The 12,107-nt window shown below is 29.5% G+C and overlaps 2 protein-coding genes across 6 annotated transcripts; one reads left to right on the forward strand and one right to left on the reverse strand.

Annotated features, from left to right (window-relative positions):
* Nucleotides 1-800: 800 nt before the first annotated feature.
* LOC126850183 (transferrin) lies at nt 801-5,375 on the forward strand. Its single transcript, XM_050592890.1, has 10 exons — nt 801-1,016; nt 1,095-1,321; nt 1,576-1,879; nt 2,212-2,555; nt 2,879-3,129; nt 3,392-3,627; nt 3,940-4,219; nt 4,472-4,533; nt 4,607-4,869; nt 5,003-5,375. Exons 1-10 carry the CDS (start codon nt 944-946, stop codon nt 5,090-5,092), a joined length of 2,130 nt encoding a protein of 709 aa, XP_050448847.1. The 5' UTR covers nt 801-943; the 3' UTR covers nt 5,093-5,375.
* A 640-nt stretch (nt 5,376-6,015) lies between these two features.
* LOC126850185 (uncharacterized) lies at nt 6,016-12,064 on the reverse strand. 5 transcript variants are annotated; one of them, XM_050592892.1, is made up of 11 exons: nt 11,912-12,064; nt 10,845-11,152; nt 10,077-10,154; nt 9,530-9,693; nt 9,122-9,404; nt 8,770-8,896; nt 8,352-8,576; nt 7,989-8,150; nt 7,654-7,872; nt 7,353-7,516; nt 6,016-6,278 (listed from the first exon to the last, which is right to left on the reverse strand). In XM_050592892.1, exons 2-11 carry the CDS (start codon nt 11,147-11,149, stop codon nt 6,095-6,097), a joined length of 1,911 nt encoding a protein of 636 aa, XP_050448849.1. In that variant the 5' UTR covers nt 11,150-11,152; nt 11,912-12,064; the 3' UTR covers nt 6,016-6,094. The 5 variants fall into 5 exon arrangements, with proteins under 5 accessions (XP_050448849.1, XP_050448853.1, XP_050448854.1 ...); XM_050592896.1 differs by lacking the exon at nt 11,912-12,064 and adding an exon at nt 11,429-11,481; XM_050592897.1 differs by lacking the exon at nt 11,912-12,064 and adding an exon at nt 11,397-11,476.
* Between the last annotated feature and the right edge of the window lie 43 nt (nt 12,065-12,107).

Here is a 12,107-nt window from a genome sequence, read left to right on the forward strand (position 1 = left end):
CGAACGAAGACTGGTTCGGTGGAAAAAAAAATCATCTCAAGAACTTTCCTCCAAGATGCAATTACAAGCAATGGACTAGCGAGGAACTCATCCTGGAAAATCACCGAGAATGTTAATGACCGCGGCTTATCCAAGCTTGGATTTAACAATGTGTAGCTTTTATATATTTACGCGATGTTTGATAACAAATTTATTTTATAAATAATAATTCTTATCGAAAATTGTTATAATTTCTTCTTTACTAAAAATCAAATAAACGCTTTCGTATCATTTTTATTTAAAGAGAGATTTAAAGATCTGTTGATAACTATGCTTTAAATTGAAATTTTTTATTAAATTTAATATTATCTAATTAATTTCTTAATTTTTAATAAATTGCTCTCATAATTTTTTATCATTAGAAATATTAAATTTTCATTTGTACGTTAAGCAAAAATTATATAATCCAGTTTTCGAGTAATAATTGTTCTTGAATATCTTATATATCGATCAGAACTAAGATTACTAAGTTGCACTTTGTAATCAATATTTTTATGATAAAAAATTAAAAAACAAAAAAATTGTCTTTTTTTTAACATATGACAAAACGTGAAAAGTACTGTTCCTACAAGAGAAGCGAAGAATCGAATAAATAATGATGATGATGTCATAACGAATGAATTGAGACAAGAAGAGAAAGAGAACAACGGCAGAAATCACTAACAAGCGCGAGGGGAAAGAGAGAAACTTCCCTCTCCAGGCCTCGAGATCCGAAGAAGAAAAATACGCATCTATATAAGAACATACGTAGACCGCTTCTCTCGACAGTCTTGACAAGTTGTCGCCGAAGAACATCTGTCTAGGTTCTTATCCTCACTTCGCTTTATTTCACTTTTTTTCATTAATTTTTTTTTTAAATAAAAATCACGCGGTACCGTAATTAACGTGCAGTAAGATAATCAAGATGCTGCACGGATCCGCGGTGCTCGCGATCTTCGCGGTGGCGGCTGTATCCGCTACGAGTCCTCCACGTGTGTGTAAGTATTTTACAGTTACGAAGTTTTGACAGTTGATTCACAAAAATATACTATAATAAAAATATATTATGCGCGCAGTCACGATGTGTATCCCGGAGAAATACGCGAAGGAATGTGCGGAAATGATGGAGGATTCAGCCAGCAAAGGCTTCCCGATATCGTGCATTTCCGGACGCGATCGATATGATTGCATCGAGAGGGTCGGCAAGAAGGAAGCGGACATCGTCGCGGTAGATCCTGAGGATATGTATCTCGCGGCGAAAAACAAATTAGCTGAGAATGCCGGATACAGTGTCGTTGAACAGGTAATACAATCAAATAACTTGAATTCGAGAGTGAAAAATTAGATTTCTAACAAATGTAATAGAATTTATAAATGTGTTAGAAAATATTTAATATATCTTTTGAAATATTATTTATAAATAAGAGAAAAAAGAAAAGTAATTTCTCATATTTCACGCTCTCTCGATAGGAATAGGATGTATTTACGAGCATTTAAATTTTCAAGCATGAATAATGTATGACGTGAATTCCTTCTTCTTTCTGCTTGTGCTATCAGGTCAGGACAAAGGAAGAACCCGACGCGACATATCGTTACGAGGCGGTAGCCGTAATACACAAGGACCTGGACATCAACAACGTTCAGGGCCTGAGGGGTCTCAGATCCTGCCATACAGGCGTGGGCCGTAATGTCGGTTACAAGATTCCCATCACGAAGCTCACCGCCATGGGTATGCTAACCGATATCAACAATCCGGAATATTCCGCTCGCGAGAATGAGCTTCGCGCTCTGAGCACGCTCTTTGACAAAGGCTGTCTGGTGGGTAGGTGGTCGCCCGATCCCGAAATCAATCAGAGACTCAGTAAGTGGCAATAAGAAATTATATTGAATATGTCATATAAACAAAGTCTATTAACTGTCGGTAAACAATATTATTATCTGCGAACTAGTCGCGCGCATAAATCAATATGCTGTTTTTTTCTTTCTTTTTTTTTTTTGGACACAAAATATTTTTGCGTTTTATATTTATTTCAAGATAAAATTATAATATCAAATTGCGTTGCATAACTTTTTCCAAATTTGCATTTTTTTTCTGATAAAATTTAATAATTTTCTTCTTCTGTATTTACATTCTTCATTTAAATATTTTATGAATATTTTACGAGATGCATTGTTATTTCCTTCATTTTTCAGAGGAGACGTACAGCAACATGTGCGCTCTTTGCGAGAAACCAGACGTGTGCGATTATCCAGACATATATTCCGGGTACGAGGGTGCCTTGCGCTGTCTAGCTCACAACGGCGGCCAGGTTGCATGGACAAAGGTCATCTACGTGAAGCGCTTCTTTGGCTTGCCAGTCGGGGTTACCCCGGCAGTGCCGACACCCGAGAATCCGGCCGACTTTCGATATTTCTGTCCGGACGGTAACAAAGTGCCCATCGATGACCATACGAAACCATGTACGTGGGCCGCCCGACCATGGCAAGGATACATGACCAACGGGGATGATGCCAACAACGCGGAAGCTATTCAAAGAGTGCGTGAGATTTTCTTTCTTAAGAGCCTATATATATTCGATGATTTATTGAATGTTATAACGATGACAATTCGCGAAAAAAATATTTATATATCTAGGTGATATATTAATAATTGAAAAAGATGTAGTATTTTAATCTGATGAGCATAATAAAAGAGACAAAAAATTAATTAAATATTGTTACAAAGATTTGCTATTTAATAATAAATATAACAAATAAATCGATCATATCATATTTTACAACGGAATATTTAATTTAAACGATTTCTTTTATCTATTTTTTAATTGAGAAAAAATCGTAATTTAATTTTAACACGATTCAGGAGCTAACGCAACTCGGTCAGCTTGGTGAGAACGAAAAGGCAGATTGGTGGAAGGATCTCATGCTGCTCAACGAAAAGACTTTGGCTGTCGCCGCACAGCCAGTATCACCGGAAGAACATCTGAAAAGCGCAAAATATATGGACGTGATCGAGAGAAATTCCGGAGCCCCGGAAAGGAACGCTCGTTGGTGCGTTTGGAGTCAAAGTGCGCTGGACAAGTGCCACAGTCTCGCTAGAGCCGCGTTCTCCAGGTACATAATTGCATGTAGAATGTACCAATATTTTTTTTTAATTGACAATTAAAAAGATTTTGCTTCAAAGCAAATTTAATTTATTACTTACTTATTTAACGTGAAAATTAAACAGATTTTGTCAATTAAGTCTCAAAAATGTAAATATAAATGATGAAATTGTGATTCTACCTTGGCGGAAACTCTTTAGATTTCACTGTCAAAACATTTGTCGTTGATAAAAAATGCAGACGCTAGTATTACATTATCTTATAATCCATAGAGATGCCAGACCTAGATTTGACTGCATATTGGAGAAGGATGAGACTGCATGTTTGAAGATTGTTAGGGATAATGGAGCAGATATAACTGTGATTGACGGCGGATCAGTAAAACTCGCAATAGATAATTATATCGCGAAACCGATCGTCACTGAGATTTACGGTGAAGGATCAACGCAATTCAACGAGGTACCGGCAGTTGCTGTTGTCAAGAGTGGTTCTTCTATAAATGGATTAGGTATATGAATCTGCGTATTTAAAATTAACATTTTGATAAAATCTTTACATCTGTTTTAAAATAAGATGTACATTAAAATATATCGTATTCAGAGAATGAATTAGAATTTATTTATATCTTAAAACTAAGATGCTAGATTAATATTGAAACATCAATATCAATCCACATATTTTTATAGACCAAAATTTTGAAAAATATTTGAATTTTGAACAAGTAAAAAAAGTTTGTAGAAAGAACTGAAAGCTCTAAAGAAGCCTTTTCGCAAATTTCTGTTGTAGATTATGTTGTTAATGATTTTTTTTTTTTTCACAGACGATCTCAGAGGCAAGAAGTCTTGTCATAGTGGCTACGAGGGTGACTTTGCTGGTTATTCCGCACCGGCTCACATTCTCAAACAAAAGGGGCTTATTAATGAACCGGGAGAGATGGATACCTTCTTCTCCGAGTCTTGTGCACCTGGCGCTTCTCTCCATTCCAAGTCTTGTCAATTGTGCGTCGGCGATATTAAATCCGGTGACGATCAAGTGAAAGAGGCCACGAAATGCAGACCTACGAATGTTGAATATTACAATGGCGGAAAAGGAGCACTTAGGTAATTTTGTATATTTTATATATTTTCTTCATCGATCGGACATGTCTTTTCAGCTGAATAGCTAGAAATAAATTTAATGCACATGACTTTCTCCATTATTGTAAAGAAAATCAATTACACAAAATTTTTTTCATAATTCAATAATAAAAATATATATATTTTTTTTAATTATATTAAATGATTTAAATTAATTTTTTAAATGATTTAAGTGATATTACCTTTGAAAAATTTAATTTGCATCTTCTTCGACAGATGTTTAAAAGATGGCAAGGGAGATGTTGCATTCTTACCTTTGACGGCTTTGCAGCAGCTCGGTAAATACAATTTTAATTAAATAAATTATATTTGATTATATTTGCAATTTTTACAACATATATCATATTTTAGATAACGAGAAGGACGATGCAGGCAAACGCGAAGATTACGTCTTGCTTTGTCCGAATGGTGGTCAAGCGCCCATCAATGAATGGGAGCGTTGTAATTTAGGATTAGAGCCACCAAGGATAATCGTCAGTTCGGCCGACAAAGCCGCAAATACCTTGGAAGAGTTGAGACATGGCATTTTAGCCGCGAGCAGCTTATATTCGAAGCAACCGGATTTGTTGCGTCTTTTCGGTGCCTGGAATGACAAGCGCAACGTATTGTTTAAGGTAATAAGATTACCATTTCCTCTTCATTTGTCTATCAATATAATCTAAGTTATATATGTTTGTTTATATACAATTTTAATTTAAAAGATTGTCCAATATTTTTTTTAAGCAAGAAATATTACATTCTTTTCAGGATAACGTGAAAGGATTGGTATCCATCGATAACACATGGGACAAGTGGGACACTTGGGCAAATATTCAACGGGACTATGGCCACCATTAAGTTTTTGTATTTAAAATTTTTCATTAAAATATTTGTTTGCTTATGATGGAGTACTATATGTGATATTGCTTCTATCATTGCTGAGAAATTATCGTTGTTCGATCATATATCAATGGCCCATAAAGAGGATATGGATGTTAGATAAATGAATATTGTTATAATTGATAATTTTGCTTACGCGAACTGACATATCACCGTGACAGAGATTATATTTTTTAATATTGAAAAACTGTGATTTTTCTTTAAATTTTCAATAAAAATTTATACTTTTTCAAGCATATAATGCTATAATATTAACCACATCTGCGCTTATATAACAATAAAATAAATTTTCTCTCTTATTCTTAAAATGTTAAAGAAATTGTTGCGTTTTTTTTTTATTGAAACATGAATAAATAAAATAAAATATTTTAACAATGTTACATGAAAGAGACATATCTTGCAATTTGCGTTTTTTAATATTAAAATATTTTATTTATTCGCAAGTGGATTTCTCATATTCTGATTCGTCTCTTTAACATTTTAACACAAATAGATAAGATATGATATACGCATATACAATAAATATACATACGCAAAATATAAAAAATTTACTTTATTAAATATAAAAAAATCTTTTACAAGCAACGTTATAAAAATTTTTTAAAGTAAATAGAACAGTTTATTTTTCAATTTAATTTCTTTAAAAAGTAAAGATGCTTCCAAAGCTTTTTTCATAATTATCTTTGTTTTTTTTAAATAGAGAACTATATGTTCTTTTTTATATAAATTTATTTACTTTTTATTTTTTGATAATTTTACTTTATTACTCTTATATGTACCAAGTATAATTTGAAAAATATGAATTAATTTTAATCTTTAATTCTTATAATTGTATAATTAATATAATAAATTAATCTTTTAATATCATATAACTTAATATTCAAATCAATATTTATACAATTTAATATTTAATATCTCTTTATCTCTTATCTAATAATCTTTTAAAAAAAATTGCTTGTATTATAATTTAATAGTGTCTCTAGATATAAAAGCTTTTCTCATTTTATCAAGAAGAAAAGTGGAAACTCTTCCGTGCTTACTACGCAAATATTTTTTGTAGACAATATTTGATCCAAATTTATCAGATTCCACAGCCTGACGTATTATAATCTGTTTTGTAAAACTCATTGCCATCTCTTCACATCTAAAACAATACATTCCAAATTAATACAAAAAATTTGCAAAATTAAAAATTAATTTGTTTTGAAAAATTGTTGTGTCACAAATTATATTTCTTATTACAAAAATAATAAACACTAAAATATATAAAAATAATGTAATAAAACAAAAATTCAATAAGGCTCGAATAATAAAAATTATTTAATAAACAAGGAAAGCCAATTGGAGTTCATGATGCGGTAATTAGATCGTAAGTTATTATAATTATTATATTTTATTAAATATACATTGAAGATGTATTATGAGATGGAACAATACAGTGAGCGATATAGCGAACAAAACGCAAACAAATTAAAATTTGTATTCTAGCATATAATGTAAATATACATATATTATTATTATATATGTATATTATTTATCTATGTAGAACCTAATAATACAAAAAAGATAGCATAATAAAAATCACATACTAGTCAGGAACTCATTAATGCAAATTCTAAACTCACCTTCATAGTGACATGATGACTTATTATAAAATAAATTTACAATTCAAAAGAAAATCAATTCAGAATTTGCGTTTATGAGCAAATGTGTGACCTTTATTATGCTATCTTTTTTAAATTATTAGACTCTATATATATTTATATTACATGCGCATTAAGATATAAATTTTAATTTTTTTGAATTTTGTTCGCTATATCGCTTACCATATTGTTCGTGAAGCTTTGCCATTTCTTTGATTTTTTTACTTAATTTTCTACCTTGAGGACTTGAAATTGCAAAACATTGCAATGTATAACACAGCTTGAATGTATACTTAATAAAATATAATAATTTTACGATTTAAATATTGTGTCTGGGATCCAATTAGCCTTCCTTGTTTATTAACTAAAATATATTTTTTATTTCTATTCATTTTAATAATCTCTTTTCAATAACTATCTTTTATGTTAATTTAATAAAACATTTATCAAACAAAAACATTAAGTGCTAATTAAAGATTGTTTTTTATAATATATAAAATTTGTTGTTTAAGAAAGATGACGCAATTATTACATCTTTTTGAAATAAATAAAATGAAAGTTGTTAATTCTCTTACTCTGTGAGCGAATACTTTTGTCTCCATAATTTGCACCATTTATATATATTATCAGATACAATATTATCAGAATAAACAGCGTAAAGCGATAATTCAGCCGCAGCAATGGCCAGAACACATACTGATCGATCACACAAATTTTCATCTAACATAGATACATCCAGCTATAACATAAGAGAGATATCACTTATTTATATGCGCGTATAATTCACAATATTAAAAATTATAATAAAAATTATAATAAAAAAAAAGTGTGTGTTTATATATAATTTACATGTACTTTTTGTATCTGTTCTCTTACCAAGTAACTACCGCAAAAGTAAATGCGTGGAATATTTCTTGAATTAATATTACACTTCTTATCTTGTGTCACATCTACTATATAATAGAAAAGCAATGAGTAGGGATCGGCGAATCTAAAATTGAATTTGACAGCTAAAATAATCTTTTTCTCATAGTTTAATAAATTTTTCTCCTGGTCTGTATATAAATCCTTCGCCATTTTCACTACCGTAGTCGCCTAAAAACATACAAAATATAGCACAATTATACTAAAACTACAATTATTCTAATTATTTAATATTATAATAATATCTCCCTTTTAATTTCTTTTTTTCGGATGAAATATTTTATTACCGATGGTATTTTATAACTAGTTAATTCTCGCTTGAGAGTTATCCACAGACATGCTAAAGCCATTAACTGAATGTTATCTGTCTCTATCAAAATTCTGTCAATAGTGATATCGAATAGCTTGACAGTTTGATAAATAATATTCGACGAGTACTGACAGTGTACCTAAAAATTGTGTTAAAAATCATAAAAATTGTAAACAGAGTTGAATATAACTTAAATTAATTTTTTTATTTTAACGAGGTAACGAGATCAAACAATATCTCATATTATCATCATTATGCTTTATTATTGATAAGAATAAAAAAATCACTTGTATAACCACGTTGGATATTTATATCCGTAATTAAGCCATATTATACTTACTCCAAGACGAATCAAATATCCTACGATGATTCTTCTTTGATCTGCGTTTACGCTTTGCTTCAAAAAACGAAAAGACAATTTGGGAGCATTGTCCTCCCTTTCGCGTTCCATTTGTGGCACATCTTCCAAATAGTCATACTCATACGGATAAATATCTTCGGGAACTTCTTTTTTGACCAATAATTTCGCACTATTATGCGCCTCCTCACGTTTTAAGTAACGAACCTTTTTAACAAACACTTTTTTAAATTATAAAGCAAATGATTTTTTTAGTGCTCTGCAAATTTGCCCGACAATTCTTACATTAATTTATGTAATATTCTTAAATCTATTTTTAAAATCTGAGACACGTATTAAAATAAATTTGTATTAATATACTATAACAAATTTAATATCAATACATATCATTTTTCATTACTTTTGTCGGAGTTATTGGTGGAACCAAAGAACTATCTAGAGGTGTTATGGAATTCACAGAAACGTTTGCTCCAAATACAATATTCAATTGATAATTTTGTTTATCAGTTTTAACAATATTGTTTGTGCTAAAAAAAAGTTTGTAATAATTCAAAAATAATGCAAAGCACTTTTTCAATATTACAATTATTCTATAGTGATTTAACATAAATATAAGATTTTTTGTGATGATACGATAATAATTAATTAATATATAAATATTTGATAGAATAACCAATAACAGATCAATTATCTTTATTTGCTATTAATGAATACTTGTTTAATTTCTATAAATTGCCTTTTTTAAGACTTACCTTGTATTAAAATTAATTCGTGCATTTAATAAATTTTTATCTTGCACATTTGATAAACCTTCGCTTGATAAAAACTTGGTTACAGTCTTCAAAGAAAATGTCGAGTCCTTGATATTATGATTTTGCTTTAGCCGATCTATCTCGGATTGAAGACTCGATGTTCTTTGAGACAGAGCTTTGATAGATTCAGTGATAGAATTTTTTCGTTGCTTGATTTTAGTATGGACTTTATCTATGTTTATATTAGGATATTTGCCCGCCAAGTTTTTAGGCACGGTACCAGCTAAAAAAAAAGTTTTTCGATGAACTTTTTCACATATTTACAGACGCTTCTACTTTCAGAGCAAGATCTGGATAAAATACAAAATTGATTAATACATTTAGGATAAATAATTTTAAAACACTAACTGGATGGCTTCCTCATTTTGTCTTTCCACATCTCAATGCTTGTAAATGTTCGCCTTTTAACTTCAGCTGAAAGACAATTGGTTTTCGGAATATGTGCGTGTGACGATGCTCTTCTAACGCATTGTGCATTCTGCGGCGGAATGTTTCTACTTTCAGAACGAGATCTAAATAAAAAATAAATAAATATAATATCCAGAATATTTTTTAATTAAGATTTCATTATTTCTTCAATTTAAACTCATTATTTCTTTATTATATAAAAAATTATAAAAAATTTTTTAAACATTTTCTATTTTTTAAAAAATATATAATATTTCTTTTATTTTATTTCTTTCATTTGTTTTCAATCAAGAAGCAATTAGAGTAGTAATATTGATACAATAAATGATATGATATTTTATATTATATAGGAGATATCAATAAATGATAGTATGGAAGATCGGAACGTTACTGAGTATATGTTCTAGAAAATAAATAAAATAATATATATTTTTAAAAATCATATCTTGTTTATTTATTCAAAAAATTTACTTGTATATAAAATTACCTCTGAAGTAATTTGTTGTTCATATTGTTTTCCTTGTCTGAAGGAATTCTATTTTGAGAGTTGCTTGAAGAACGTGTTCTACAAATAAAAAAACTTTCTTTGTTTTCTCTCTCTATAGAATATATATAACTTATCAAGACTTTATATTTTGTTTATATATCAATCTATTTTTAAAAAGCTAATTTCTTTAATATATATATATATATATATATATATATATATATATATATATATATAATTAATAAACAAGTGTTTATACGACCAAACTGGCAATTTATTGTTTGATTATTATATCACGACGTTTCGACCATATGGTTTTGGTCCTTATCAAGTGAAAGTTATAATTAAAAGTAGAAGAGAAAATCGAAATGTCAAACTGACATTGTGTCAACCACTATGTTTGGAATACTGAGATCAACTACAGTTGATCAACTGTAGTTGATCTCAGTATTCCAAACATAGTGGTTGACACAATGTCAGCTCTGACATTTCGATTTTCTCTTTCTACTTTTAATTATAACTTTCACTTGATAAGACCAAACCATATGGTCGAAACGTCGTATATAATAATCAAACAATAAATTGCCAGTTTGGTCGTATAAACACTTGTTTATTAATTTATTTACTGGCGACATTTTTAAAATTAAACATAATATATATATAAATGTTATTTTTATAACACATATATTTTATTTTTTAACTTAAAAAATACAAGTTCCTCAAAAAATAAAACTAAAAGGAAGAAATATTAAATTTAATGTTTCTCACCTGTACGAATTAGTCGTATGGGATGTGTCTTTTCGCACACGCGGGCGTGATCTGGAATGTTCCTCATTATCGTAATGAATTTTAAATTTGGTTTCACCCAAAAAAGATTTTTGCATTTGTGTTGTAGAATTTGGCAGAGAATTTTTCACTTTTAATGATAATCCTTTATGTTTACGGTTATTTTTATCTTTGGCATGACTGTTACCTTTTTGCACTTGCATATTTTCTTTATTTGCAGACATGCATTGTTTTCTGATATTTTTTAATTCATTAAGATATTGCGATCGGAGAGCGTTTGTCGACATGATCTGATAAATATATTTATTATATATATGTATATTTTACACATACGCGCATTCAAATGTACGCACGTATTCATACACATCCACACCCACACAAATATATTTATTTATATATATATATATATATATATATATATATATATATATATGATGTAATTAAGTACTTCAATTATTGATGAGGAACATTATAATTATAAAAGAATAAATATATTATACTATAACTATAAAAATAAAGAATAAATTTACAAACTATATTTACAAAAAATGTGATAAATATAATACTAAAATGTTTGATTTAATTGTGCGATGCGCGTTATTCCTACGAATTTCTAGAAGCAACTGTTAGAAAAATCGGCAAATTCTACGACCTGCGTATTTGTGCTCGACACCTATTCGTCCTACTGTATGTAATCAACGTGCTATAAACACGAGATTATAAACACGAATAACACAGATATAGAATAATATTTAATAATACACAAAAATTACCGCGCCTGACTTTTGAAATCTATTTATTAATATATTATTATAAATATTTTAAAAAAATATAAGATTAAATAAATTTTAATTTATTTTAGCACACTCCGATAATAGCGGGATAATCACACGATTTTATCCACTTTGCTTGCATATTAAAACATAACACACCGATTCACATACCGATCGTGTTTCATCGACTGTAGACAAAAATCAACGGTTGTATAATATGACCATTTTATTCAAATTAATTGAAACGCAAAAAATTAAACAAGATTTTATGCTTACACGAGAAAATTGAAATGATAAAAATGGTTTAAAAATACGAAACAGCGAATAAACGGGAGACTAGCAGACGCATCGATTCCGCGAGTCTCGAATAAATTATATGTTTGTCTCTTCGTATTTGTTCTCCCGTTTGTGAAAATCGGACTAGGTCGCTATTCAAACAATCCTCTGTACACCGTACGTTTGAACAGTGATT

Source organism: Cataglyphis hispanica, chromosome 6 (genome assembly GCF_021464435.1).
Source record: "Cataglyphis hispanica isolate Lineage 1 chromosome 6, ULB_Chis1_1.0, whole genome shotgun sequence".
Taxonomy (NCBI): Eukaryota; Metazoa; Arthropoda; class Insecta; order Hymenoptera; family Formicidae; genus Cataglyphis; species Cataglyphis hispanica.

Bases quoted from the DNA above. Each gene is read 5' to 3' on its own strand.
- LOC126850183 (XM_050592890.1), top strand. From the start codon at position 944: ATGCTGCACGGATCCGCGGTGCTCGCGATCTTCGCGGTGGCGGCTGTA. The intron at 1,017-1,094 runs GTAAGTATTTTA...TTATGCGCGCAG, and splicing joins TACGAGTCCTCCACGTGTGT to TCACGATGTGTATCCCGGAG. The intron at 1,322-1,575 runs GTAATACAATCA...TTGTGCTATCAG, and splicing joins GATACAGTGTCGTTGAACAG to GTCAGGACAAAGGAAGAACC.
- LOC126850185 (XM_050592892.1), bottom strand. From the start codon at position 11,149: ATGTCGACAAACGCTCTCCGATCGCAATATCTTAATGAATTAAAAAAT. The intron at 9,694-10,076 runs GTAATTTTATAT...TTTTTTATTTAG, and splicing joins AACAACAAATTACTTCAGAG to ATCTCGTTCTGAAAGTAGAA. The intron at 7,873-7,988 runs GTAATAAAATAT...GTATGTTTTTAG, and splicing joins CTAGTTATAAAATACCATCG to GCGACTACGGTAGTGAAAAT.